At 39.9% G+C, this 26389-nt stretch overlaps 1 protein-coding gene across 3 annotated transcripts; it reads left to right on the top strand.

Annotated features, from left to right (window-relative positions):
• Positions 1–134: 134 nt before the first annotated feature.
• On the top strand, positions 135–25523 carry TDRD12 (tudor domain containing 12). Of its 3 annotated transcripts, none has more exons than XM_085589464.1 (32): positions 135–1807; positions 3200–3249; positions 4813–4971; positions 5262–5398; positions 6472–6591; positions 7187–7242; positions 8012–8097; positions 9012–9213; positions 9397–9473; positions 10279–10337; positions 11053–11113; positions 11755–11859; positions 12235–12417; positions 12860–13013; positions 14016–14143; positions 14695–14883; positions 15607–15735; positions 16565–16682; positions 17430–17563; positions 17655–17875; positions 18077–18176; positions 19285–19472; positions 19773–19980; positions 20505–20597; positions 21519–21688; positions 22213–22275; positions 22365–22474; positions 23451–23505; positions 24482–24595; positions 24676–24829; positions 24923–24989; positions 25306–25523. In XM_085589464.1, exons 2-32 carry the CDS (start codon positions 3229–3231, stop codon positions 25389–25391), a joined length of 3747 nt encoding a protein of 1248 aa, XP_085445590.1. In that variant the 5' UTR covers positions 135–1807; positions 3200–3228; the 3' UTR covers positions 25392–25523. The 3 variants fall into 3 exon arrangements, with proteins under 3 accessions (XP_085445590.1, XP_085445591.1, XP_085445592.1); XM_085589465.1 differs by having other exon boundaries at positions 135–2751; XM_085589466.1 differs by lacking the exons at positions 135–1807; positions 3200–3249 and adding an exon at positions 3262–4669.
• Positions 25524–26389: the final 866 nt, after the last annotated feature.

Below are 26389 nucleotides of genomic sequence, written 5' to 3'. Positions count from 1 at the left end.
TTGATTTGTAGCATTCATTTGGATTAAAAAAAATAATGAAAAAAAGATGTATCATTCTCTTGTCCCTCAGAACACACCGAGGCGGGTGCTAGTTTTGTAAACCTGTTGAGGTTTGTAAACCTGTGCTGAACAGTGACCACGTAAGCAGAACACTGTGTATTGTGCAGTAGAACACCTTCTGAATATTCTGCTGGGTGTAACATTCCCTTTTCTCTGGTCACTGGAGACTTCACCTGCCTGCCCTGACTTTTCAAATAATAGGACCCACCCTTGCTAGCTCCCTCAGCAAGATTCAGTCCCAGGATGAATCTCACCAAGTCCCAAGGACTTGTCTATGTTCAGGCTTCTCAGATCTTGGTTTTCTCCAACAAAAAAGTACTTTATTTCCTCACCTTGAAGTTCAGGGACATGGGAAATGTGGGAAGTATGACTGCAGCAAAAACTGAGCCAAAAAAAATTTCAAATGTCAAAGAAACCCTGGCAGTCCTCTCTATGTGCATTATCACTGAAGTATTGGGGGTGGGGGTGTACAGTTGCTTAAGTTCTCCTTTTCTAATCAGTATACCTCTTTTCTCCCAGAAAATTATATATAATTATATAATAGGTATATTCTAAACAATATACCTTTTTCCCCCAGATCCCTTGTCACATTCAGCTCCACTGTGCCTTAGCTCTCCTGATTCCATTCCTATACCCCCTAGCACCATCCCTATAGCCTCCCCTTCCTATTCCAGAAAGAATATATGGATACATATTCCTGCTTCCAGTGCCTGTGCATTTCTTTCTTGCACTCCATTCAGACCGGAAGGATCTTGCTCAGCTTCGTTGGTCTCCTGCCCACCTTGTCTGATTCATCACACATGAGAATCGAGAGTTTTTGTACTTCAAGGAAAAGATGTTTAAAGAGCTGACAGCTCTATTCCCTCCTGCTCCTTTATCTCTGAGAGCCGTTTCCAGGAGTTCTCATCTAGTAATTCCTTCAACAAGTGACAGTGTGCTCTCCTAGAACCTTCACTTTATCCATCTGGACCATATACCTCGAGATCACAAATTCAAATACACAAAAGATTTCTTTTATTGTTCTGCCTCTTACCAGTTTACTTTTATGGTAGAAAGTAAGTATTATGAGAGAATTTTTTTGATAAATTGTTTAGCACCTGGGCACAGTAGGACTGTGGGTATGGGAATGTGGGCAGGGGAGGAGTGCAGGGGTGATGCCAGGTGTGTGGAAAAATGCAGTTTTGGCACTTGTTTTAGGTGAGGGTTCTCCCTCTGTCTGGCTGAGGTTGTATCTGCCTGCAGAGCAAAGAACTACTCCAAGGACTTACACTAAGTTATTTCACCACTTCCACAGGGACAGATCCCTGTGAACGCTTTCCACTTGTCCATTTACTTCTTCCTGCTACAGCTGTTTTGTGTTTTTCTTTTTTCCTGTGGTTGTTGTCCCTGGGTTAGTTAAGAACTACCAGTGTGTCCAAAGAACTATTCTGCCATTGCCTCTGCTACTTTAAACCTGAAATAAATTCCAAATCCCAACGGTTTATTGTCATAACTCCCTCAAGTCCCAGAAGAATATTCTTGATTTCAATTGTTTGCAGCAAGGCTTTTATTCTTTCACTATGAGTTTGTTTTCCATGTTGTACCAGAAGCTCGGCCAGCCGTCGCGCAGGTTCCCGCCGTTTTCAGTGGCGGGAGCAGCGGGCTGCGCTGGGGCCGGGCCCGCCCCCGCCACAGAGGCTTCACCGCCCGGGCCGCTCCGGAGGGTTCTGCGGGGAGCGCCCGCCGGCTTGTGGAGCTGCAGAACCAGGTCCGTTCCTACGGGTACCGCGTGGAACTGTGGCAGCACAGGGGGAAACGGGGTTTGGGGAGAGGGAGTAAGGGGAAGAAAGTGTTTTTTGACGGCCCTGCTCCGTGCCGCCGTTCCCTCGCTCGGCCGCGCCGGGGGAGCGGGGCAGAGGGACGGCGAGCTCCGCGTTCGCTTCCCTGCGCGCCGCCGTGGCTGCAGAGCCGCCTGCTGTGTCTGTGCTAGTGCAGCGGCTTGGGGCGAGGGTTTCAGTGGCGTGCAGCATTTTTATGGGTTAAATTCTGTCTAGTGGTAAGTGCGGGATTTGAGCAAGCGTTTGTTTTCTAGCCCGTTCTTAACAAAGCGGAGTGAGTTGGGAGAGCTGGTCCTTTCCGTGAGTGTGCCTCATCCCCGCCACATTGATGGGCCATTTAGTGGGTTTGCACTAATTAACCTGAGACTTCAGCTGAAGTTATGCCCCTCACGTGTTACTGCTGAAAGTAAATAATTTTCTCCTTTAAGAGTCCGAGGCAGCACTGCGTATCTCTTGTTGCAGTAGAAGGGTGCAGGGTAAGAAACGAGTAACTCAGGAGCTTTGTTTGTTGGATGATCTCTGGGGAAGCTTCTGCAGTCGTTCCAGCTGTTCCATTGTCATGTTAAACCGGGAATGCTCGGTGCTGTCCTTAGGGCTCGTCGCCGTCTGTCGCCTCAGGGTAGCTCTGTTGCTGCTAAATTCTGGCTTGTTAGCAGTACCTTTGGAAATGGAAGGACAACGTCTTAATTTTCCTCGTCGAAAGAAAAATTCTGAAATACTTAATTAGGCACCTACTTCAATTGTTTATTCTTTAAGTTGTAAGCTAGACCTTGCGGTGATGATACCACGATGTGATTTCGTTTTGGTTTGTGCCAAAATGAAATACCAGTTACTCGATGGAAGTTTGATTATTCTGTTGTAACTTGTAGATCTGGTATGTACCGTTGCAGATAGATGTAATGTGAAATACTAATAAAAATCTGTGATGTGAAACTTGTCTGCTAAGTTTGGGATTCCTCTTTTGCATTAGGCTGAGGGATTTTTTAAAAGTTGTAAATATTCTCCTCTAGTGTTTCTGTTCATTTTATCATGCAGGTAAGTTGTAGCAGCCCTTGTCTGTGATCAGCCTATTTCTGCTGGCCTTTGAATGGAAAAGGTGCAGCATGGATGGTAAATCCTAATTAGGCTTTGGCATAGTCCCTCATTAAGAAAGCTGGTTTTAACCATTTGAAACGTAAATCATAAGAAATAAGTTGCTTAAACTGGTACTTCTGACATGAGTAGTAAAAATGTATAGGCTTACTTTAGGTGTATGCTCTTCAAATGGGCTTCAAAAAAATGGTGGTGATCAAAATGGTTCATGAAATGTTTCTCTTTTACAGTAGTGATAAGGGAGACACAGGAGATAAACATGGAAGTCACGATATTAAAGGTATGCTGCTTTTTTTTTTTATCTGAAGGATTGATGTCTATTTCTATGTGACTAGAGGTTGCATTTACAAAAAAGATGTTGCCTGTGTATTTCCATTCACCAGCATTTCTTTGCACTTGTGGAGTCATATTCGGGTTATATATATATTGTCATTTATTTTAGGTTTTATTTTTTTGTTTTTATTGTAAAGTAGGTGTGTGAATTAACACAGGCTGTCGGCCAGAAAAACCACAGGCTGAAATAGAGGGAGTAAATTTATTTAGTTGCCTGTCTAACTGGAGGATCTGGGGCACACCCAGGTGGACAGTGGCAGGCTCAGCCCATCCCAGCAGGATTCATCAAGAACCCTGTGAGCTCCCCTGTGCTTTTTATGATCTGAGGTTTTGATCTTTCTCCCAACACAGAGCTCAGCATGTCCATGAGAGTGCCTCCAAGCCTCTCCAAACACATGTATTACCTCTACACAGAAATTCTATGTCTCAAAACAGAGTATCAACAGCAGTAGGCATATTAGATAGGCTTTCCCACCCTGATATTCTCCAGGCCTTGGCATTCCCAGCTGCAGTGTCTCTTGAGCTATTGTACCACCTTCCTCACTATTTCTACACTTCTAGTTCTTTCTTCCCAGCAGTAGGGATGCAGCTAAAATCTAAAGTAGAGGGTATGCAACACAATGTTAAAAAATGTGTAATACAGTGCTAGATTATCCTGAATTTCACAGGAGAGTGTAGAAAATGCAGAATACAGCCAGGACAGATGACTGAGGGGATAGTCCCTACTACATGATGTTATGCTGAGCAATAAAAGCTGTAAGTATGTAATATCTATGGTCATCAGATTACCTGTCCAAGCCAGCAGCCCTGTGTGTGATGAAGCTCTGTGTTCTACCAGTGGGGAACAGTGAATTCAGTTCACTCCTTGTGTTGCCTTGGTTGCACGTGCAGCTCTTGCTTTGCTTAGTCAGCTGTTCTAAAGTCAGCCTGTGAGTTTTCTCACTTTTATCCTTCAGATTGTCTGGTCATCCTGCTGCAGGGATGTAAGAGAGAGCAGCTGTGTGGGGTTCAGCTGCCCACTGGGATTAAGCCACAACAGCTGGGGACCCACATCAGCTGGAGCACTGGAATGTGACAGTTTACAAAGGCTTGGCAGAAAGCTGTCACCCTGTTCTAAAGAAATGGGCTGTGATGCTGACACTCTGAGCAGAAAGCCCCTTGGTGAAGTCTATAATGTTTTCAGGGTTTTTTATGTACTTCCTGAGGACTTTATATGGAAGGAAAAAGCTTTGTCTTTGCATTTTCACACTGTATGGTTTAACCAACTTTTTAGATCATGCTGCTCCCGTGTAGACCCCATGATGTTTGTTGCAGTGCTAAAGAAACTTGGAAGCTGAGAAGCCATTTAATGAACTAATGCTGTAAAGGTGAAAGATGTTTTACTTAACATTCTGTATCTCGGTGTCAGTCACCATAATTTTGAAGTTGCCCTGTAAAAATCAAGTTTAATTTTTACATCTGCTGCTCAGATACTCTTAAAATTCAGTAGTATTTATTCTCTTTGTCCCAGATTGAGGATCCAAGTTGCTTTTGGATTGCTGTGAAAGAATATGCGCCCGGCATAGCCAGTGAAACTGTGTATGAAAACCTGAATGCTGAAATGGAACAGTTTTATAATAGTTCCAAAGATGCAGATGAAGTAAAACAAGAGGAGATAGAAAAAGGCCAGGTAAGGTCATTGCTCTGCATTGAAATAATCTATTATTTGAATCTTTTCGGAGGTGAGGTATCAAATATATGTTGTTTTCTTTTTTTTTAATTTTACACAGAAATAGCATCTGTGTGAGTTGTGGTTTCTCATCTGTAAGGCTCCTAACTGTATAAGCTATAAGGCTTGCATTTTGCAAAGAAAATGGAAGACTGTGTAATAAATACCATGTCCTTGCCTTTCAAAAACCTTTGAATATAATTGGGGCCATTTGAAAGAACCTGCTGTTTTGTTTTTTCTCTCTTCCTCAGGTTTATGTGGTTTTCAGTGAGGAGCTGAAGTGCTGGTGTAGGGCTCTGGTCAAGTCAGTCCGGTGCCATATAGATGGTTTCCAGCTTGTGTGTTTCCTCGTGGATTATGCCAAGTACTGCTATGTTGCATCAGAGAAGTATGTGTTTCTGTCACTGTGATGTATTTGTTAAAACATCACATACAATAAATTTGTTAATAGATACAGATGCTATTGATATTTATTTAGTCAGTGCTTTGGTTTAATTGAGGTGTAGATTGTGTCCACAAGAAGCTGCTAACAATATTATACACTTTAAAGAACCTAAGTGCAAACCAGTCTTTAATTTGTCATACTTCAAAGATGCTTTCCAATTTAGGTTTTGCTTTTTTAAAGATTCAGAATAGAAATAATGTCAGTCTGTTGTGACTGAGATGTGTGCTTGCCAGTTAAAACTTACCTTTATATTCTTTTCTTCTTTAATAATTTGGTGTATACTAAAAAAAAATTATGGCCAGTGAAGTTCAGGAGCAAACACTATAGAAGCAGGGTTTCACTTGCTGCAACAGCTCGTGAGGTCTAAACATAAATATGTGGGGGTTTTCCCACTAGAGTTGACCAATTGTTTACTAAGAGCTGACAATTTGTCTTCTCATGGTGCCAAAAAAGGTGATTTTTCAGAGGTTCTGAGTACTTGATGAAATGAACATAAAACCCTGTGTTTTTAAAATATTGAAAAATATTTTTGAGCAAGCTAGTCTGGCTCTTAAAAGTTGGTTTCTCTTTTAAAGTATGCAACTCGGAGCACAAGAAACTTCACCAAATTGTTTTGATAATATTCCACAAAATTAGAATTTATTTAAAGTATTTTAACATAAACTATGTTTTTAAGTTGACTGTTGCTTTGTTGGAAACCACTTGACAGTGGGTTAAATACCATGAAGATATTTAGATGATGAATAGCAAGAAGACTTGAAACTGCAGTGGCAAAGGATCAGAAAGATTCCAGGTAACGAGGATGTGTATTGTTACTAAATGCACAGACATCAGTCCTGTTCACCAGTTGGTCCTGATGGCATCTCTTAGAGTAAGATGGTAGTTTCAAGGTGGGAGCCAATGGAATCCAAACTCCAGGAAGAATTGTGTTGTCAGGAGATGGTTTGTGAGACCAGTGACTTCTGGAGAAGAAATTCTGCCCTGTAAAGTGAAATAATTTCCATTTTGTTTTGCAGCATTCGAGTTTTAGTAGAAGCATTTGCAAAGATCTCACATAGGGCAAAGAAGTGTCGGCTGCACTGCACAAAGCCACTGACACTGCATATTGACTACTGTGAAAACACTGCCAAAATAGGGTAAGGAGAGCTAGTAAATACATTCTGTGTGTGCATTTCTGAAGTGTGAGAGTTTTGTGCAGAATTTTTTTAGAAGGGATTATATTTCAAGTAGAAACCTACAGTATCCTCATAGTGAATACTGAGCTGTACCAGCTACTAAGAGGAGCATCAACTCTCTTCCAGCTGAGAGGACAAAGCTCCCCAGGGAACTGGTAGAGTCCCCATCCCTGGAGGGATTTAAAAGGTGTGGCACTAAGGGACGTGGTTGAGTGGTGGCCTTGCAGTGCTGAGTTAGTGGGTGGACTCAATGATCCTGTTTTTTTTTTTTCCAACCTAAATGATTCTATGATTTCTTCATATTTTATATTGGGTGCAAGCTGTGATACCTTGACAAAACAGTATCTTTTCGTTTTGGTGAATTCATGATATTGATGAGCTGGAACAATACAAGACTAAAGTAATGTGCCAAATATACAGATTCTGCTGATTTGTGTAGCTGTGCACTTTGTAAGAATTTGCATGATATAGAGCTTTGTGCTTGTATAGAATTTTTTTTAAATTACCACTTTCATGTTTGATAATGTGGAAAAACTGGTTGTGTTCATATTCCTAGACCAGCCAAAAGATGGGATACTGCTGCTGTCGATCATTTTCGAAAGCTTCTTGAAGGTAAATAGCACTTGTTTTGGGAAAAAACAGTTATTAGAGAAATGTAGTACTTGTGTACAAGTTCTTTATACTTGAGTATACCTGATAATATTTATAAATGCTGTTCGTTAAAAACAATGAGAAAGGATCTGCCTAAGTATGGAGTGACTAAGGCACAAGTATTTGTGGAGCTGTACTTTGAGCACTCTGGACTTCCATGCTGCATAAGTTTTGGTAATTAAATAGATTGTGTTTAGGCTAGATTAGGCTAACTGAGGGAGCTTTCATGTCACCTTTGTTTTGAACATTGGAACTATTCTGTATTCAACATGAGACTCTGAATCAGCATCACAGCTGTCCTGCATTAGCAGAGGTGCTTCAGGACTTTATTGGCTGTGTTTGAGTGAAAAGTGTGACAAAGCTGTAGAGATGTGCAACTACAACTTCTTTCTAGAAAAAGAAATGTTGCACTTAGCACGTGCTGGTGGTGCTCCAGACTGTCAGAGCCCAAGAGAGAGCCAAGACTTTCGGTGTAGAACTAAGAGTGATTTGTCTCAGGAGTTGTTAATCTGTTTCAACTCACAATCCTCCTCCAAAGACTAAGGACAATTTCCTTTTTGGAGCTTTTAAGTTTTTATTGTTAAATTTCCTCATTTAACTAGGTGAAATAATAAGTGTTACATGTTTTTAATGTGATGCCTATTTTTGTCTGTCTCAGAAAGTACAAGTGAAGAATGCTGTAGTGTGATAAGGGTTTAATCTTTTTTCTTGTGTTTATTACTACATTTAGAGGCTACCGAGGTTAAAGCCACAATACAGACAGTAGAAGATAAAGTGTTAGAGGTGTTTCTTTTTGTGACTATAAGAGATGAAAAGGTGAGATACTTTCATATTTTCAACTCTGGTGTACTTTGCTATTAGTTTAAGGCTAGAAAGCATGCGTTGTGAGTTTTGTAGTTTCAATTAGATACATTAGAAGCTAAATCACTTATTAGAGGTTTTTGTTACAGTGCTGTTCATTGTAAACCTCTAGAGACATTCCAAGAGGCAGAACTTGTATTTTTCTCTGCATGAACCTTTTTTCTTTTTCATTATTGACAAGCAACTGAAGTCCAGACAGTATTTAAGTGGATAACTGTATGCATTATTTGGTGTACTTCTTGTGGTATCATATTTGAATATGTTTCGGTAAGGCAGCTGCATAACACTGTAAAAATAACTAAAACTTCACACTCTTGCATACAGATGAGTCCTTAAGCAGCTGGGATAAATATCCAGTCTAGTTCCACTTGCCAAAATGTGTAATGTGTGTTAAATTTCTGCTGTAGCTTCTGCCAGATTTAAGCAGCTGTATGGTACACACAAGAAGTCTTAGGCCTAATACTACTCTTTTTTTCCTGCCAAATTTTGATGTATGCTGAATCCAAAAGAAATAAACAGGCTTTGCTGGATTAGAGCGTTCTTTTAGATGCGTAGAGCTCATTGAAACAGTTAATTCAGTACAGAATTTTGGCCAGACACATGAAACTTACTAATTAACACCTGTTGAAAGAACATAGAGGAAGATAGGAATTTGCGTTTTTTAGAATTCATATTTGACACAAAGCATTCACTGATACTTCTTATATATGTGGGGTTCTGCTTAGTTGGATTTTGGGAGGTTTTTTCTCATTTATAAAAGCACTGCTTTTGTTTAAAGCTTCACATAAATCCTAAACAAGGATGTGCTGGTGTAGCTTATTGCTTGTTGACACTGATCAGAAAATACCTTGTTTGGGTTTTTTTTATAGATCTGTGTTAATGATGATCTGGTTGCAAAGCACTTTGCTCATTACAAGGAAGGTGAAAGGCCTGCCAAGAGTTCTTCAGATGTTTCTGATGATGAAGTGTTGTTAGATCCTGAGTGTGTTCCAGTGGAGTTTGTTGGTCCTACGTTTCTTGCCAGGCCAAAACTGCCCTTTGGGGAAGAGATGTCATCGCATCTTGGGCCAGGTGGGACCCACAAGTGGGGAGACAGTCCTACATGCAGCACTTCGTGTGTTTAGTTGGAAGTGTGGAATGGAATGTCCTGTCTTGGTTTGGATCCCAGTGATTGGGACATGTGGTGTGCATCTCTGGCTTTTTATATGTTCAGATAATCAGAAATTGGTATCTCCATTTCATTTACCTTTTTAGGTCTTGCTGGTTGTAATTCTGTTCTTGAAAAGCCATCCCAAAGGTCTCACACAGATCTAAATGACAGTATCATGCCTGTAAGTATTAAATTTTGTATTAAATTGTGAAATACAAACTAATGTAAACATACATAAGCTAGATCAGGAGTGCTGTAGTCACCCAGCTTCTTCTTAGTTTTCTGAAGTTCGTTTCATCAAAATTGTTGCCTTAGTCAAAGAAATTTAGAATTTGTGCAAGAATGCTGTGAAATATTTGGAGAATCCCACAGTTGAGTAAGAAAACCACTTGTATTTTAAATACTGTTTTTGAACAGTATTTTAGTGCTTAAAATTGTTGCATCCCAGGTTGGCGGGGGAGATACAGATACTGGGATGCCTTGAGAGGATGCTTACTTTTGAGATTGGGTGATGCAGTGTGACACTCTCCCACACTTCCTTGATTGCTTATGTTAATGGCCCCAGTTACATCACCCCTGTTCTTCCCAGTTCTAGAATGTTCCCTGTTCCCACTTTCCCATTGGTTCCCATTCCATGCAACGCCTCCTGTGTATCCCTGTTTTCCCCTGGCCCCACCTTTGCCCCACCACTGGTCCCTCTGCTCATTGGCCCTGAGACTTGATGCTCTGCCTCTCCCATTCCATATATAACCCCTGGGCCCTTCCTTTGTCCTGGTTCTTCCGTCCCTGAACCCCTTTGGTGTGCAGTCACTAAACTGCCACTGGAACCTCATAGGAGGAACCCCTCCTGCCTCTGTCACTCGCTGAGTTGGACTCTGCAGCCAGCAGCACGAGCTGGTGCTCGTCCTGAGCTGTCTGCCTTTCCCCAAGGCAGGGATCTCAGCAGCTTCTGCCGTGCTGCTGCATAAAATGTGTTTTCTTTCTAGGTGGCCAGCATGGTGCCAGGTTTGCCTTCCAAGGAAGATAAAGCAGTTTGGACAGAGAGGTGTGCTGCAGCATGTTAAATGTTCAGAATGATTCCATAATCAGACAGTTGGAAGCTGTAGTATGGTTGCAGTTACTGTTCTTAGGCCTCTACAGGGCAGAAGGAAAGGGAAGGTTCATACACGTGCTTTTGGGGAAGGAGGGACTTCAAAGCTGCTGATAGTTACTCTGGAAGAATACTAGATATTTCTAAACAGTAGCTTGACAGCAGGGGTGTGGTGGGGAGGTATTCTTCTGCACAATAAGTGTGTTACTTTATTTTATTTTTAGTGTGATTTGTAAAGTTTTCAGATTTAATGAAATATGACTGGGCCAATTAGTGCAATGCTCTCACTGTGCTGCAGATCAGTTGATGCATATGTAGTAAACTTCACAAGTATGTCTTCTTTTGGTTTCAAACTAATGCAAAGATGTTTTATATTTTGGAACATTAAGATGCCTTTTTTTCTACAGTACAATCTATTTTTCTTCTAATGTCAGGGAACTTACCAGCTCACTTTGAAAAAGATTCTGAAAGATGATTTTCACTAAACTTTGCTTTTCAGGTGGTGAGTTTTGATATCTCCTCTTGTATTGAGGGTTTTTTTTTCATTGGGATAGATATGTCAGAAATACTTAAAGTGAATTGCTTCATGACACTTGGGAAATACTGGTGGTGTTTATAAATCATGTTTTTCTGTTGCATTTATGTTGGATTTAATATCTCTGTTTCTCAGGCTTCCACAGTTCTTAAATTCCATTTCCCTTCAGACACACATAGTTGAAGATGACCAACAGGTATTTCAAACATTTAACTTCTCTTGTGTAAGCATTTTGGTAGCATTGGGTCTTTGTGGAAGGAGGTCGGGGGCTGACTGCACCTACCTTGGCCTCTGCAGGCTAAAGCTGTGCCAGCCAGCCAAGTTGGGGATGCCTCTCTGAATTTAAGAAAAGGCAAAAACAGAGGGAAGGGACCAAAAAAAAAAAGTGAGAAGCAGGCAATGCCAGGGTCAGAGGACTAGGAGGAGCTCCATGCAGATGTCTCTGAAGGGGCTGCAGTCTGTGGAGGACCTGCACTGGAGCAGAGATGAGAGAAGGAGTGATGGAGAGAAATTTCCATCTGCCTGGTGACTGCTGTCCCTGCCTCATGCTGCTCCTTGTGGGACTGAGGGCCAGCTGTATGCAGAGATCCATTGCATCTCTTGGGGGATTTAAGACACTTAAGGCCATCTTTGAAAGTCTTTCTTCAGGAATAACAAGTTTTTATCTCTGCCTTGGTCTGTGTAACTTATCAGTATGAATGAATCATATTTAAAGTGAATTTAGAATTTGATTCATCTACATAAAAATGCCATACAGTGAGTGCTTCTGAGTTTTATGTAAGCTAAACACCTTTTGTTAAGTGTTGCCATTGTCATCTCTTTGTCTCATGGTTTCAGAGTTTTCAAAATGTTGGGAAAGAAAAAAATTTTGTGTTCCTGAGCAAGAAAATTGAACCATCATCATTTTTGGAAACAGCACCACTTTTTGATGGTCTGAAAAAGGTAGCAGTGATGATACTACATTGATTATCTTTTTAAGTTTCATGCCTCAAATCACCATAGTAATTACAGTAGTACTTCAGTTTGAGGAATGTGTACAAGATTGTTCATGTGATTGAGTAAATGAAGCTTTGGAGAAATGCTGTAAGAATTCTACACATTTTCTTTCTAGTATATTAGCCACTACTACAAGTGGATTTGAATTTTGATACAGTTATTGAACAGCTCAGCCCAGAAGATGGTTTTTCATATTACCTGTTAAGGATATTTGTTATGTAGTGGGTCAAAAGTTTTTAAATCACTCATTACTATGCTTTGTCTTTTGTTGGTGTTTAAGTACAGAGATTTAATGGAAACTCTTAATTTCTCTTTCTGTAGGAACTTGCTTGCAGCAAGTTTTCAGGCCCTACCTTCACACAGTCCTACTGTTGGCCAGCAATAGCTTGGGGATGTGATGTTGTTGCCATCTCCCATCAGGGAAATGATCCCTTATTATATATTCCACCAGTTCTTACACTTTTGCAGGAAAAGGATTACCAAGCCTTGCGCAACATGAGTGGGGTATGTATATCTTGGACCAGAGAACCTGTTACTACTCTGAATGTTTGGAAAGTATACATTAATGTCATCTTAGTGTATGTTTTTGATGCCTGCCAGTTTCTATAAGGCCTGTTAGAGGACTTGGATGGACTCTGTGAATGGAGCGAGTCCCAAATTTAATTTTAAAGCAACCCCCAACAAATGGCTCATGCCCTGGCATTTACATACACAATGGAGCTTTGTTTCTGCATAAGTAGTATATACTTACTAAACTAAAATGGGTATTAGCTGTTTTAAATATTATAATGCGTTTTCTAGCTTGTATTAGAACATAGAAATAGAATTGCTGAGGTTGTAAGGAACCTCTGGAAGTGTCCCAGTGCAACCCTAGTAAGACAAGATTCTTAAGGTTCTGTACTTCTATTTAATATTGTGTTGTCAATTTTTGTACCTGTATATGTAGCCACTAGCACTGATTGTATGTCCTGGATGGAAGAAGGCACAACTTGTTTTTGACCTGCTGAACACATTCGGGAAAGGCTGCAGACCCCTTCATCCGATGCTGATAATTCTTGGGCAGAACAAGGAGGCAGCCAGCCAAATGGAAATGCAAGCCTGTAAGAAAATTTTGTCATCTTAGTTATGCTTAAAGGTGGTGTGGGTTGCCTTAATTGCAGAAGCATGTGAAAGAACAATTTCTGCTTCTCAAGGTCTTGGTTTATAAAATAAAGTTGGGGGGTTTTGTTTGTTTAAATGGTGGTTTACAGTTTCTGTTAAAATAAATGCTCAGTACTTTGTGCATCTAACTCAGCAGCATGTAGAGGGTGCTCCACAGAGAAGCAGCATAGAAGTGATAAAAACGCTGTTGGGACGCTTGCCCTGCTTAATATATGTAGTTAAAACATTTAGGTGTGTTCTGGTTTGGTGCCTTTGTTGAGCTCTTGTAGATACCTGCATTTTCAAAAGTGGCTTTTGTTGTGCCAGGGGAATAAGAGCTATGGATAAAACTACGAGGAATTGTGTAAAACTCATTTCAGCAGTTGGTATTTTTTCATCTATCATTCAAGATTGAGCCTGGTGGGTGAATGCAGACTTTCAAGCAGCAGAGCTGTTTCGGTGTATTTGCACCAGTGAAGATTGGTGTGGTTTTATTTCTGTGTGTAGATAGATACACGTGCACGCACATCTATGTAAATTCCTAAGCTATAATGTGTGCTTTATTCCACTGTTGAAACCAAGCTTTCCTGAAATGGCTCTTGCATATATTTACAAATATTTCCCTTTTGTCTATTTATTTTATTTATTTATTTAATAATTTTATATTTATTTTATAATTATTTATTACCTCTACTTCCAGAAGCTTGCTGGAAAATGAGATGACTTCCTGCTTTGTAAACTTGGTAACCTTCAGAAATTTCATTGGATTTCAAAATATCAGAGCCTCACCCACTCATGAGTTGGAAAACTTGCAGGGGTAGAAAAATACAAACTCCTCAGCTTTGAGATGATAAATCTGAAATACATGTGTGACCCTTTTTAATAAAGCTACCATGTCCTTTGTTGTCACAGCAATACTCTTCCAAGTAGTAATGGTAACAGTCTTTCCTTCCAACTTGTAGGTGAAGTAGTAGTGACTACACCATACAACCTCCAGAGACTGCTGGAACATAACACTAGGTTGTTGTACAGGGTTTGCCATCTTGTTCTTGATGAGACTGAGGTGTTGTTCTCTGACACTTTTGAACAGGTAAGTGACTTATGCAGTTGCTTGGTAAAGTGCTGTTCTAGTTGTGCATGTGTATGAAACAGTGGCACACACTGAGGAAACAAACACTGGAAGTGGGTTTATGGTGAACTCCCTCCTTTTTTTTTTTTTCTTTATTTCCGTGTTGGGTTTTTTTTTTTTTTATTTTTTTTGCAGATTACTGTGTTGGCGGGGTGGGCTTGTCTCCTAGTTACCACCTAGTTTTTGCTGAATGCCTCTGCCCTCTCAGGTCTGTTTTGTCTAGGCTTTTTGTATATTGCAGAGTTGAACAGATTTTTTTCTTGAGATTTCCATCTTCTCTGGACAGAATCCTGCATGCACAAGCATATGCTGTCCTGTTGCTTTTTCTTGCTTCTGAAGTCATAGAAAGGATAGGGTAAAAGTGTACATCCCAAACTGGGGGTGAAACTTGTAGTTTGCTGTGGTAGTGGCTTTGTAACTGGAGAAAACAGTGTTCTCAAACAGTGTATTTTTCTGGGCTGTCATGAGCTTGCTGGAATATGATGAGAGAGAAAAACCTCTTTTCTTCCTAGATGTGTACTATACTGACTTGTTACAAGAAAGCCACTGCTCAGGCGCAGGGGAATCTACCACATCAGATCATTGCTGTGGGAACTCAGTGGAATAAGCATATCACACCCTTGATAAAGGAATTCATGACTGATCCTTACATTGTGATAACTGTTATCGAAGAAGCTGCCATCTTTGGAAATGTGCAACAGGTAAAACTTAGGAAACTACCTCACTGCTTGGATATGTGGCTGCTGCTGGTTTATTGGAAGCAGGTAGTGCTGCCTCCCAGTGTGAGCTGAAGTGTCTGTTAGAAATCATGTGCAGCCAAGTCACTAAATGAGCTGGAGGTCTCTTAACTTTTATAGGACTGAGATGAAGACAGTCCTTTGACTGTCTCATGGTTAGTGCAAGTTAGTCTAAATTTGATGAGATACATTTGCAAACAGTACAGTTTCTGACCAGAATGTTACCAAAATGTTTTTGTAGTTGTTAGCTGTGACTAGCAGAACTACAAGGTAAGCACTGCCAAGGCAAATGAAGTAAAGCATTTGGTTTGCTGCTTTCACACAATACCAAACTTTAGACCTCAAATTTCTAGATGGCCTGCTACATATTTTCAGGTATCTTTTCACTTAGTTTTCAGTCAATGTGGTATAGCCCTGAGGAATAACACAAAATGGTTTAAGTTTGGTTTGAATTACAGTGTGTCTCAGCATGGTGTTGTATGTGGATTTTAGATGTTGGAAAATCTCCAAAAGTAGATACTCTGAGCATGTAAGAAAACTGAAAATAAAAGTTGTGAGAAGCCTTAATGATTAAGCAAAACTGAAAGTGTCCATGTGGATGCATTAAGGCTAGGATTAGGAAGATTTAAATAGTAAAATACCTATGTGTTATATGAATTACCAGCTCTGTTCTGTATTTGCTTTTAGGTGGTGCAACCCTGCATGAACAGCAACAGAACTGCCGAGTTGCTCAAAATCCTAGATTTTACCCAGAAGAATTTTCAGAAAGTGCTGATCTTCACTGACTCAATAACTGAAGTAGAGATGATTCATAAGGTATGAAAGAGTTTAAATTTAAATAAGCAGGGTTTTTTTTAATTTTAAAGTAATAACAAACTAAAATATCTTGGCTTCTGAGAATAAAGGAGGAATATGAATTTGGAAGTTAATAGTTCCTGCTGAAAGTAACTCCAGACTGACTGTCAGCAAATAGCTGGCATAGATTATCTGATACTTAATGAATTAATTTCTGATGTAAATATTAGTGCATCTGGAATGTTTATTCTTTAATGAGTATTAATAGGAGCAAATCTGGTTTGGGATTGTATCTTTCTAACACATTTCCCTTGAATATTTGAGGGTTCAAGCGTACCAAAACCAGCTCCGCCACCACTTTAAAAAAGTGCTTGTTGATGTTAAAGTAGGATTGAATCTGTTTATAGTAATTCTTGTTGAACAAGAATTCTTTGAACACCAACTTCAAATATTTTACATGGCCTTTGAAAATATTTCAAGGGTTCAAGTGGTGAAGAGTACTTGTTCTGAGAGACTGAAACATAAATCTGTGTGTTGTTAGATCATGGAATCAGAGAGGGAACATCAACAAGAGGAAAAACTTGACATTTTTATTTTCTTAAATGTCTTAATTTATTAAAATATGAGTACATGAGCTTGTAGTTTTCTTGTTATGTGGGAAATTAATGAACCTTATCTCTATTAATACAATTTTTTTTCATACAAGCAACCTAAATTTAATTAGCTCTTCCATTGTATCTCTGCAGTAAGATGTGTTAAATTCTAGTAAGAGATGCTGCCTATTAGACTTGATGGGAGAAGAGGTACTGCAGCATTGCAGGAATGTGTAACTTTCCACTTCGCCATGCAGGCACTGAAGAGCCACTCAATAGTTTCCATGAAAAAGCATAGAGAGAGCAGGTGTAATGCTGCATGTGTCTTGGAGAGGTGGAGAAAAATGTACAGTTCTGGCACTCCTGCTGTGTTAGGTGAGGATTCTCTGGTTGGGATTGTATCTTAATGCAGAGCTAAGATCTGCACCAAGCACTTAAACTGGGTTATCTCACCCCTTCCACAGGGGCAGATCCCTATGAACCATTTCCAGTTCTCTGTTTACTTATTAATGCTACAGCCCTTTAGTTTTTTTCTTCTTTTTTCTCCTGTTACTATTTTTCCCTGCTTAATTTTAAGAATTACCAGTGTTTTCAAAGATTTTCCATCATTTCACAATTGTCTCTTGTACAGAGGATATACTAAGTCTGAAATAATTACCAGACTACAAAGATTTATTGTCATAATTTTCTGTAAGTTCCATTAGGGCTGTTTTTCAATTTTTTTTTTTAGTAAAAAAGGACTTCATTCATTTTCAAACTCAATTTGTTCTTCATGTTCTATAAAAACAAGAAGACTTAGCTCTGCACAGAGCTGTGGAAATTTCTGCACTATTTCAGCTGTCTCCTGTCTTTCTCCTGTGAATTACTGAGTGGTGCTCAATTCTGTGTATTCTGTGGTGCTGACAGGAACTGGAGAATTCTGTGAGCTTGGCGTGAAATGCTGTGTCTGCCGTATGCTAATGAATTTATTGATTGGAGAAATAAAAAGCCTTACAGGAACGTATTGGGAAAAAATCCATCTTCATCTTCCAGTCGGGAAAAGGAAATCGGCTGTGTGTGTGATGTGATACTTCCCATGTTTGATTTATTACAGTTACATATCTGTGTGAAACGTGTGCTTAGTTTTAACAGATGACTGCCTGCAGTCCTTGGGAATCACAGATGCAACTTGGGTGATCCATTTCAATTTCCCATCTCCAGCAGTCTTTGGGCAGCGCCTGCAAAGCATGAGTGACAACTTCTGCACTGGCATAAAGGTTTGGGTGAACCTTGACTGGGTAATGCTTCGTTGGGTTATTACTGGTGGATACATAAACATTTTCCCAAAATATTTCTCATTACTTCTAGGATTCTGCTGTAGATCAGGAAGATATGAAGGCCAAGTCAGTCATTCTGCTGACAGAGAACAGTTCCTGTCATGCACCTGAGATTCTCTACTATTTAAAGCGTGCAGAAGCTGAAATTCCAGAAGAACTCTATGATTTGACTGCCAGGGTGCAAGAATCTGAGGAAGACGAGAAATTTTCAAGACCCCTTTGTGCTTCTCTTAAAACATTTGGGATTTGCAGGTAAGGAGATGTCAGGTTTTTGTGCCCTGAATGATTGCTGCTGATTCCTTGACAAATTTTCTTGTTGGATGCTTTTACATAAAACATGTTTTGCTTGTGTTTTTTTTTTTCTGTTGCCTGTTGCAAGTCACTTAACAGTAGTTTACAGCTGAAAGCAAGGAGCTTTTTTCTAAACTTACTGTGATTTTTTTTTTAATGTAGGAACAGAACAGAGTGTCCAGATCGTCATCAAATTAATTTATCAATAGACATGGCCCAGAATATTGCAGATGAAATGATAGAAACACTGGAATGTGTGACAGTAAGTTATTTTTCCTTGGGCTTGTTTACCAAGAGGACAGATCTTAAACAGCTACTTAATTTTTTTTATTCCATTAACCCTACTGCCGTAGGATTAATGTGCCAGATGTTATTTGTGTTTTGTTTTGTAGGTAATTCCGAGTTTACCTCATTTTTTTTTTTCTGTTTTGAAGATTCACATTTTGTGGGAAGAGGACTTGTGTTCTGTGTATTCATTCCTTTTATAATTGGATACTATATATCAAAATTAACAAAGATGGAGTTTATAGAAACTTATACTTCTTGTGAAGGAAACACAGTAATCTGTGGGAGTGAAGAGAAGTTGAAGTGGAAGGATTTTTTCTTAGCTGACATGTTCATGCAAACTTGCTAAAAAACTGAGCATTTTCTGGCCTTGGGATTAGAGAATGTATTTTCATTTATAGTATGCCCAAGAAATGGGGAGGTCCTCTCTTGTAGGTAGAACATTTCCTTCAAAAATACCAGTGCTTTGGAAGACTTCTGCTACAGAGTGCTGTTTTAGTTAGACTTCGTAGTTCACATCCATGAAACCTTCATTGCTGTAAGGTTGACTTTGCTGCAGTGATTCTTCATATCCCTTATGAAGAGTTTGACTTTGTGTCTCCAGCTCCCTTTGAGACTTGGGCTTTTATCTGAGGTGCTCTCAGAGCAGCATTTTGTGCACTGATGTGCACAGCTGCGTGTTTGTAGTCCTTTTTTTAAGTCCTTTTGATGTAAAAAAGTAGTCAGTTTTCCCTGTAAGGCTGGGGAACATTCACAGTAGAGCTGGAGTTGTGCAGAATGTGTGAGTGGTTAATAGCCTAGGAGGTAATTGGCAGAACTCACTGGTGTTTACTGAGGTAGAATGTCATCCCCTGACATGCAGCAACTCCTGTTCCATACACTGCTGTCCACTGCTGACTGAACGATGGGCAGTTAGGATTGAGAATAATAACAACTCATTGTTTTCTGAAAAATCTATGTACAGCAACATCTGTCACCTTTTGGGTCTGGAAATAGGCATGTGACTTATATATAAAGGACTTAAATGTCATTGGTTTGAGGAATCATCCACCCCTCCTTTCTGCTGATTTATTTGATCATTTCAGATCCTGCCTCTCTTCATTGTACATGCAACAAACTACTTTGGTCGAATAGTCAAGAAACAAAAGGACCAATATGCAGTTCTTGCTAAAGAAATGAATGATTATTTCAAGGTACCAGGACATAGGATTTCTGTTAACACCATGGAGAAGTCAGTGTTCTATGGGTTACGTGAGGGAGCCATTTGCCACAGGTAAAATTTTGTTGGCTTTTTATTTTATTAATGTGCATGTATTTACTGTTTGATAAAGAAAAAAGTTAGCCCATCCTCAAAAGCAGCAAAAAAACCACTGCTATGCCAATAATGCTTTTAAAAAGTTCTTGACTACAATGGGTTCCTAAAGGGCAAACAAGATGACTCCTCACACATGCACTCGGTTACTGAGTGGGCTGTGAAAATACCAGTCTTAAAAGGAGAGCAGTTTTAAAAAAATACCCTGCACAACTGGTTACATGAGTAATAATTTTGTGTTTCTTTTCCTGCTATATGAAGGGTTCAGGTGGTAGAGAATCCAGCAAAAGATGAAGAAAATGTCTACAAGGTTACAGTTAAATACATAGATGAAGGCAGGATAAGTCAAGTGAATAGTGATCAGCTGCTTCACTTACCTCTGAAGTTCCAGAGTCTGCCACCTCAGGCTGTGGAAATTATAGTTTGTAGAGTAAAACCCGTAGAGAATGAAGCTGAATGGAATCCAAAGGTAACAAGCAGGTTTTGCATGGTATTTCCTTCACATTCTTTACCTTCTCTTTCTGTTTTCTACAAGAAATCAGTTAAAAACTGTAAACTTGGGTACCAAATTGCATTGCTTACTGGTATTGACACTAAATACCTGTAATTGGGGCAGATTCTAAGAAGGTCAGTTTTCTTTTTTTGTTTATCTATGAAATAATACAGGGAAGTTAATGGGATTTTTTTTTCTCTTATTTAAATGTCTTTTTAGAATAGGTTCTCACTGTTTTGGATTGTGGGGGAGGAACAGGGGAAGTGTAGCCTCTCTGAATTGACCTGTGTTTGAGTCATCTTTCATTATCCTTGAAGGCTAGTACTGTTCTAACTTAAGTTAAAGTGTTCCACTGATTTACTCTAATAAACTGTATTTATTTGTTGAATACATGTTTCCTTGTTAACCTCAGAAGGTAATGTTTTATTGTAGTGAAAGTGACTGTAAAGCTGTGTTGGTATCCATACATCTCAAGTGCAGTGATAACTTGTTTTTCCTAGGTGACTGATCACATTAGTAGCAAAATTAAAGGAAAACTTCATCATGCAAAAGTGATACATGCCTTGGGAAAGACAGTTTGGGTTGACCCAATGGTAGGTATAGCATGGCAGCACTGGGAAGTGCTAATATATTTGCACATGGTCCAAGACTATTCTACAAAGTTAGTCATAAAAGTGTATTTGTGAAGTACTAGTGTTCAATAGTTCGTATTGTGAAATCAGTTCTGCAGTTTGTCACATTCCACTGAAAGAATGAAACTTGGATCCTCCAAGATGGTTTGCTGATATCCAAGAGCTCCTAAAGTAGATTTAATTTATTTTGTTTATAAATTCTCAGTTCAGGCTTACAGCCCTTACACTAGTTTGCAGTCAGTTTTAATATAAATTTTTCTGCAAATTAAAAAACATCAGAGCTTTTCTCCTTCATTGTCTTGATCAGAACATGAAAAACGGATGCTCTTGTTTTTGGGAGTTTTTTATTTTTGTTTCACATCCATTAGCATCCAGCAGACTCCTTGATTTTGTGGAGCAAGTCAAGTGAAAAATGGATTTGAAAGAGAAAATGATCTGGAAGTTACTCTTTTTAGTAGTTTCTGTTCTCATATGGTGTAGCTCAACCTTTCATTGATTTCTAGGCTTTGGGGTTTTTTATTGTGCCCCCCACCCCCCTCAGTTGTTCTTGGGTTGTTTGGGACTCAAAGTTCTTTACTGCATGAGGTATATTATGGGTGTCACTTACATGATCAGGTTTGGCACTGTTTACTTAATTGCCATCCTGGTTCTGTTAGTGCAAACAGCCAGTTACTTGAGCCATTATTACAACGTAAATAATGGTGATACTTGGAAAACTATTAAACATTAAGAGGTTCCTGTCTGAAAATCAGGAAAACTAAATTGCCTGCAGGCATAAGTCAGTAGGGCTACACTTGAAGTTTGACTAAAAGAGCAGCATTGAATTGGAGAGAGACCATTGAAGAGCTGTGCTTTCCCTTTATTATTGTTGTGTAATTCAAGATTGGGGTTACCAGTCTTCCCTCAATCAAGATGTGGATCAATGAGTACAACATTCGGTCTGAGATTTTGTCGACGGGTTTGGGAACCGACAATCCTGAACATGTAGGAGCAATTCAGAAGCTATGCAGACAGATGCCAGTTTTGGATCATGCAGAGAGCTTGGAGTGTTTGTAAGTGTTTGCAAATTTTTTTCAGCATATACTTTATTAAGAGAAAAATTCTGTTTAACTGAATATGAATGATACTGCTGACAGTGATGTTCATTGAAATGCAGAAACAGTTGTGTTTGTACTGTGTCTACTTTCCATTAACTGCTCTTTAGCCCCATAACACCAAGGAAAAGAAAATTCTAAATCTAGGAAATGTTAACCTAGAATTTGATGCAGACAGGCAAGTTAGTAACTTGCCTAACTCCATAACTCCTAACTTACTAACTGTAGTTAGTATGGAGTCTGAATTCAGATTCTGTTACAGTTCATGATGCTCATTAGCTGGTTTAGATGCTTACCAGTCAGTAAACATCTGGTATCTCAGGCACAACATGTTTACATTTATTCCTTTCTCCTGGGAAAGGAAGGTTGGGAACCTCCATGTCATTGTGAAAGCACATAATGCTAGGTATCAGACAACTTTATGATTATGCTGTGTGCTGAAATGTGTGTAATGCAACTGTTTGGATCATTTTTTTTTACAGACCTGCTAAGCCTGAGACTACTGTTGAAAAATTTGGAACTTCAGTAGAGGCTTTGTTAGTAAGGTACAGGTTAAAGTAGGGCGAGGCAAAGTAAGGTGAAGCTGACTGTCATTTGTGGATTTTCTTTTAAAACTGCTTTGTCCTGTGTTCAGAAGCACAAAAGAGGACACAGCTGGTCTAGAGGAAGCATCCAGTCCACAGGCTCCATCAATACAAGAAAACACTGCTGAAAGCTTTAACAGTCCTGTGACTCCTCCAAGCAGTAAGCTTTCAATCCTTTCCAGAAGTTTTCAAATGTGAATTCAAGTTAGGTGCTTCATACCAACCTAACAGTCACCCTGGCAGCTGCAGACTGCTCAGGGTATACAGAGCAGCACTGTGTGGCTGATGTTTGCAGGCAGCCAGAGCTGCCTTCCAGTGAGCAGTCAGGAGATGCTGAGAGAGTGACTCTTGCTACTATGACTGTGGGGCTGGCTGGGGGATGCTCTGTCCTTGAGACACTGGAATTCTTTGGCTCTGAGTGGAACATGTGAGCAGGATATCTCTGCTGTAGAGTGGGCAACACCTTTGCTGTTCATTGCACAGGTAATTTTTTTTCCCCAAGACCAAGGATGGCAGAAAATAGTGCTTCCCCCGCTCCCATTTCTTTTTCATCTAATCTCAAGGACGTGTTCACTTTTCTGTCAGTAGAGCCTTAGAAATGCTTTGGGCATAGCAGGGCGACCAGATTACCTGCTAGCAGCTGACACATGAGTTTAGAGCAGTGGAAGGTAAAGAAGTTCTAGCAGATAAAAAGGCTGGAGTGCTTATTGTAGAATGGCTTTTTTCCCCGTTAATAGTCACATTTACGCCATGTTTCAAGCTGTGGTGCTAACACCACTATTAGTCATTTCATTTCTTGCACCTCCCCACTAATTCACAAAATTTTGTTTCAGGTGTCAAATAAATAACATTTTGAAACTGGAGAAAACCTTTACCTGACCTGGAAAACAGCATGTTTGGCTAGGTTTTTTAAAATCTTCTAACATCAACTACAGTATTTTTGATAATTAACATTTTTAGTTGAATTACTAACTTCATGAAATCTTTCAGGATAGGAAGTACACAGTATAAAGGACAAAGACAGTAATATGGTTGCTAGCAAGTTATTTTTGTGATGGTATAGGGAAATTCTGGGAATACCTGGTTTCTGTAGTATTGGGAAGTAAAAAAGATACTTCTGGATGTCTTCTTTTCAGATGATGCAGTTCAAACAAAAGAAGCAGAAGACTCTACTGTGCATCAGCAGAAAAGGTAAGAAAATAGTGATTCGTTCCCATCTTTGATGTGAACTACCAGACAGGATTGTTCTGTCTCCTGTGGTCAGCTGAAAAGTTCTTTTTGTCTGTCAGAGGTCAGTTTTGTTGTTAGCTTTTCCTTTGGCACTTGGAGGGCAGATTATGGTGGCATCCTGAAATGAGGCAGCAGGTGTGATTCTTGTGGATATCCAAGTCAGTGGAGTGTGTCTCCCCATGGAACTTGTAGATGTGCTCCTCCAGAAATTTGAAGTATGATGCTGTTGTAGGAAGCTTGAAAGGTGTCCCATCACCTGCTTCACTGGCACTGCTGCTAGTGTCAGGTCTGCATGGCCCAGGCTCCTTGGCTGAGTTGTGACTTGATGGGCAAAGTCTGGCTCTGTGTGCCCCGGGCAGGTCCTGTTGGGGTGCCCGCTGACCCAGACACCCATGCCTGGGTGTTGCGATCTTCCACCTCACCAGAAATGACCAGAGTGCAGCCTGTAGCAGCCAGCAGGGTTTATTGAGGGTCCAGAGAGGAACGAGGAAGGTGGGAAGGCAGGGAGGTGATGGGGCAGGAGCTCAACCACTGTTGAAGGGAGCCAGGGACAAAGCAAGTAGCGAGAAGCAGCCCCGACTGGGGTGGGTTCAGCGTTTATCAACCGGGGGAAGTAGGAGGGGCCAGGGGAGGTATGATGCATGAACAACCAATAAACTACACTGGTCTGTAGTGAACAGACCAATGAGGCTGGGGTACAGAACTTTCCAGACTGAGGGTGTAAACTCTGGGTGATTGACATGGATCAATATGCATCTGGGAGGGAAGGACCTTGGGAAGTTTTTACACTTTCTTTCCCTAAGTTAACATAGGAGTATTCCCACAAGGCATCCCTGTTCTGTTACCTTCAGCTCTGATTCCCACAGTGTGAGACAGCCTGGCTAAACCTCAGTGGTTTTCTGCTTTGGAAAATACCATTAAGTGAACTTTCTTTCAGCTGTCATCCACCAATCAAGTGGTTTCAAGATGATGTGAGTGTGTCACTGAAGGTACAAATACTGAAGGCAACTGACAGTAAATGTGAGTTCTCTAGAGAAAAGGTAACTTTCAGGTAGGTTTAAGACACTTCAGTATAATCAGCAAAATGGCTTTGTTTGGATTTACTGTATTTAAACTTAATTTATATTGCAGTGCTTATTCAGAAGGCAAACTTTATGTGGCTGACCTGGAGCTGTATCAGTCAGTAATTGCAGAGAAGTCCACATGTGTGATTAAGGATACAGAGGCTGTAATTTTACTGGTAAAAGAGAAAAAAGGAGCATGGTGCAAATTACTGAAGAACAAGGTGAAGTGAAAATTAATTTGACAGCTACTGAATGTTCTGAACACATTTGCTGTGCATCAGAGCAGGTATTTCAAACAGTGTTTTTGTCAACAGAATCCTCACGTGTCCTTAGATTTTGAACACTGGGAAGAGTCTGAAGATGAAAGGCCTTTTACAGTTGGTAAGGATTGAATAAGTCTGTGTTCATAATACATAAAATGATCTGCATTCTCTCTTTGCATTGGCTTTATCTGAAATACTAATTTATTCTAGCACGTTGCTCAGATTCTCTGAAAAGAGCTGAGGGGATCTCTAGAGCAAAGTAGAGGCAGCAGAGCACTTTGCTATCAGCTCAGCACAGACTAAGGGCAGATAGAAGTGATTCTGAGTGTTGTGGTCTAGTTTGTAGTCAAAAGCACTGGGGCTTGCTGAGTTGGGTCATTTAATGGTACCATGTATTTGTTCCAAGCTCAATTAACCTTGTTAATCACTTCCAGGTTCTGCAAAAGTGAGCTACCCTCCTGCGGGATCTGAGGACTGGTTTGAGTCCTCAGAAGACAGTGATACAGAAAGTGATGAATAAGGGAGAGGAGAAATTCCTCTCTGATGAGAATTGTACTGTTGTTAAATAGTTGATGTAATTGTTGATTTTTGAGTTGATAGTTGATGTAATTTTGGCTTGTTCTTGTAATTGTTAATTAAAAACATTAGTGACTTTAGAACCTGACAGCAACTGTGCTTAATTATAACCTTCACCTGAGAGCAGGTACTGGCAAAGCTGTACCTCGTGTAAGAACACTTCAGAGCTGATGTAATCTGTATTTTAGTCTTGCTCTGCATCCTGATGATAATAGAAATTACCTACTTGAAAAAATCAGCTGTGGAGCAGATGTTTTCCTTCGCTTATTCTGTTCTTCTTTGACTTGTTTAATAACTAAACAATGTAAGGTGTTTGGGTTTTTTCAGGCTGGTAGATTAGGTTCTAGTGGGTTATTTAAGAGGTCTAAGTTACCTCTAGTTTTGTTCAAAAACAAAGGCCTCTTCTATTGAAGTAGAAGCAAAAACTAGGTTTAGCATACATACATGCAAAGCACTAGTCTGTAAAGAAGAGTGTAAAAAATAACACCATTTCTGTCCAAGAACATTGATCTGCCCTCAAGCATGTTTTGATCAGGGTTTTCATGAGGAAGAGCTTTCCTGGGGCCTTGCGTAAGTGCAGTTATCCATTTTGGAACATATGTGAGTTTTACCATTCTCCTGCACTAAGGAATTCAGTGAAATAGTTTTCTAAGCCTTCCCTGATGAGGGCAGGGAGGGCACCCCAATGTCAGTGGGAGGGAATGAGAGGGTGGAGGAGCAGGTGAGAGGAGAGGAAGGGGTGTCATGCAGAGTCTGTTAAAAAAAGGGAGGTTGTGATCCCTGACAGAGGTGTAAAAAAAAAATAAATAAAACCATAAACTTGCATTTTTATATATAAATTGATTTCAAAGTAGCCCCCCATACATTATTATATGCATGGGTTTAAAATAGTCAGTGCTTCTTAGATCCATCAACTTTGAAAATACAAATACAAATTTTCTA

The sequence above is a fragment of the Lonchura striata genome, chromosome 11 (genome assembly GCF_050655825.1).
Source record: "Lonchura striata isolate lonStrDom1 chromosome 11, ASM5065582v1, whole genome shotgun sequence".
In the NCBI taxonomy this organism is placed as follows: Eukaryota; Metazoa; Chordata; class Aves; order Passeriformes; family Estrildidae; genus Lonchura; species Lonchura striata.
This window is presented reverse-complemented; position numbering and strand designations above follow the sequence as displayed.

What these genes read in the sequence shown, in the direction of transcription:
- TDRD12 (XM_085589464.1), top strand. Translation starts at nt 3,229, where the DNA reads ATGGAAGTCACGATATTAAAG. An exon ending in AGGAGATAGAAAAAGGCCAG is followed by an intron (nt 4,972 to 5,261) that starts GTAAGGTCATTG and finishes TCTCTTCCTCAG; the next exon opens with GTTTATGTGGTTTTCAGTGA. An exon ending in ACTGTGCATCAGCAGAAAAG is followed by an intron (nt 23,506 to 24,481) that starts GTAAGAAAATAG and finishes ACTTTCTTTCAG; the next exon opens with CTGTCATCCACCAATCAAGT.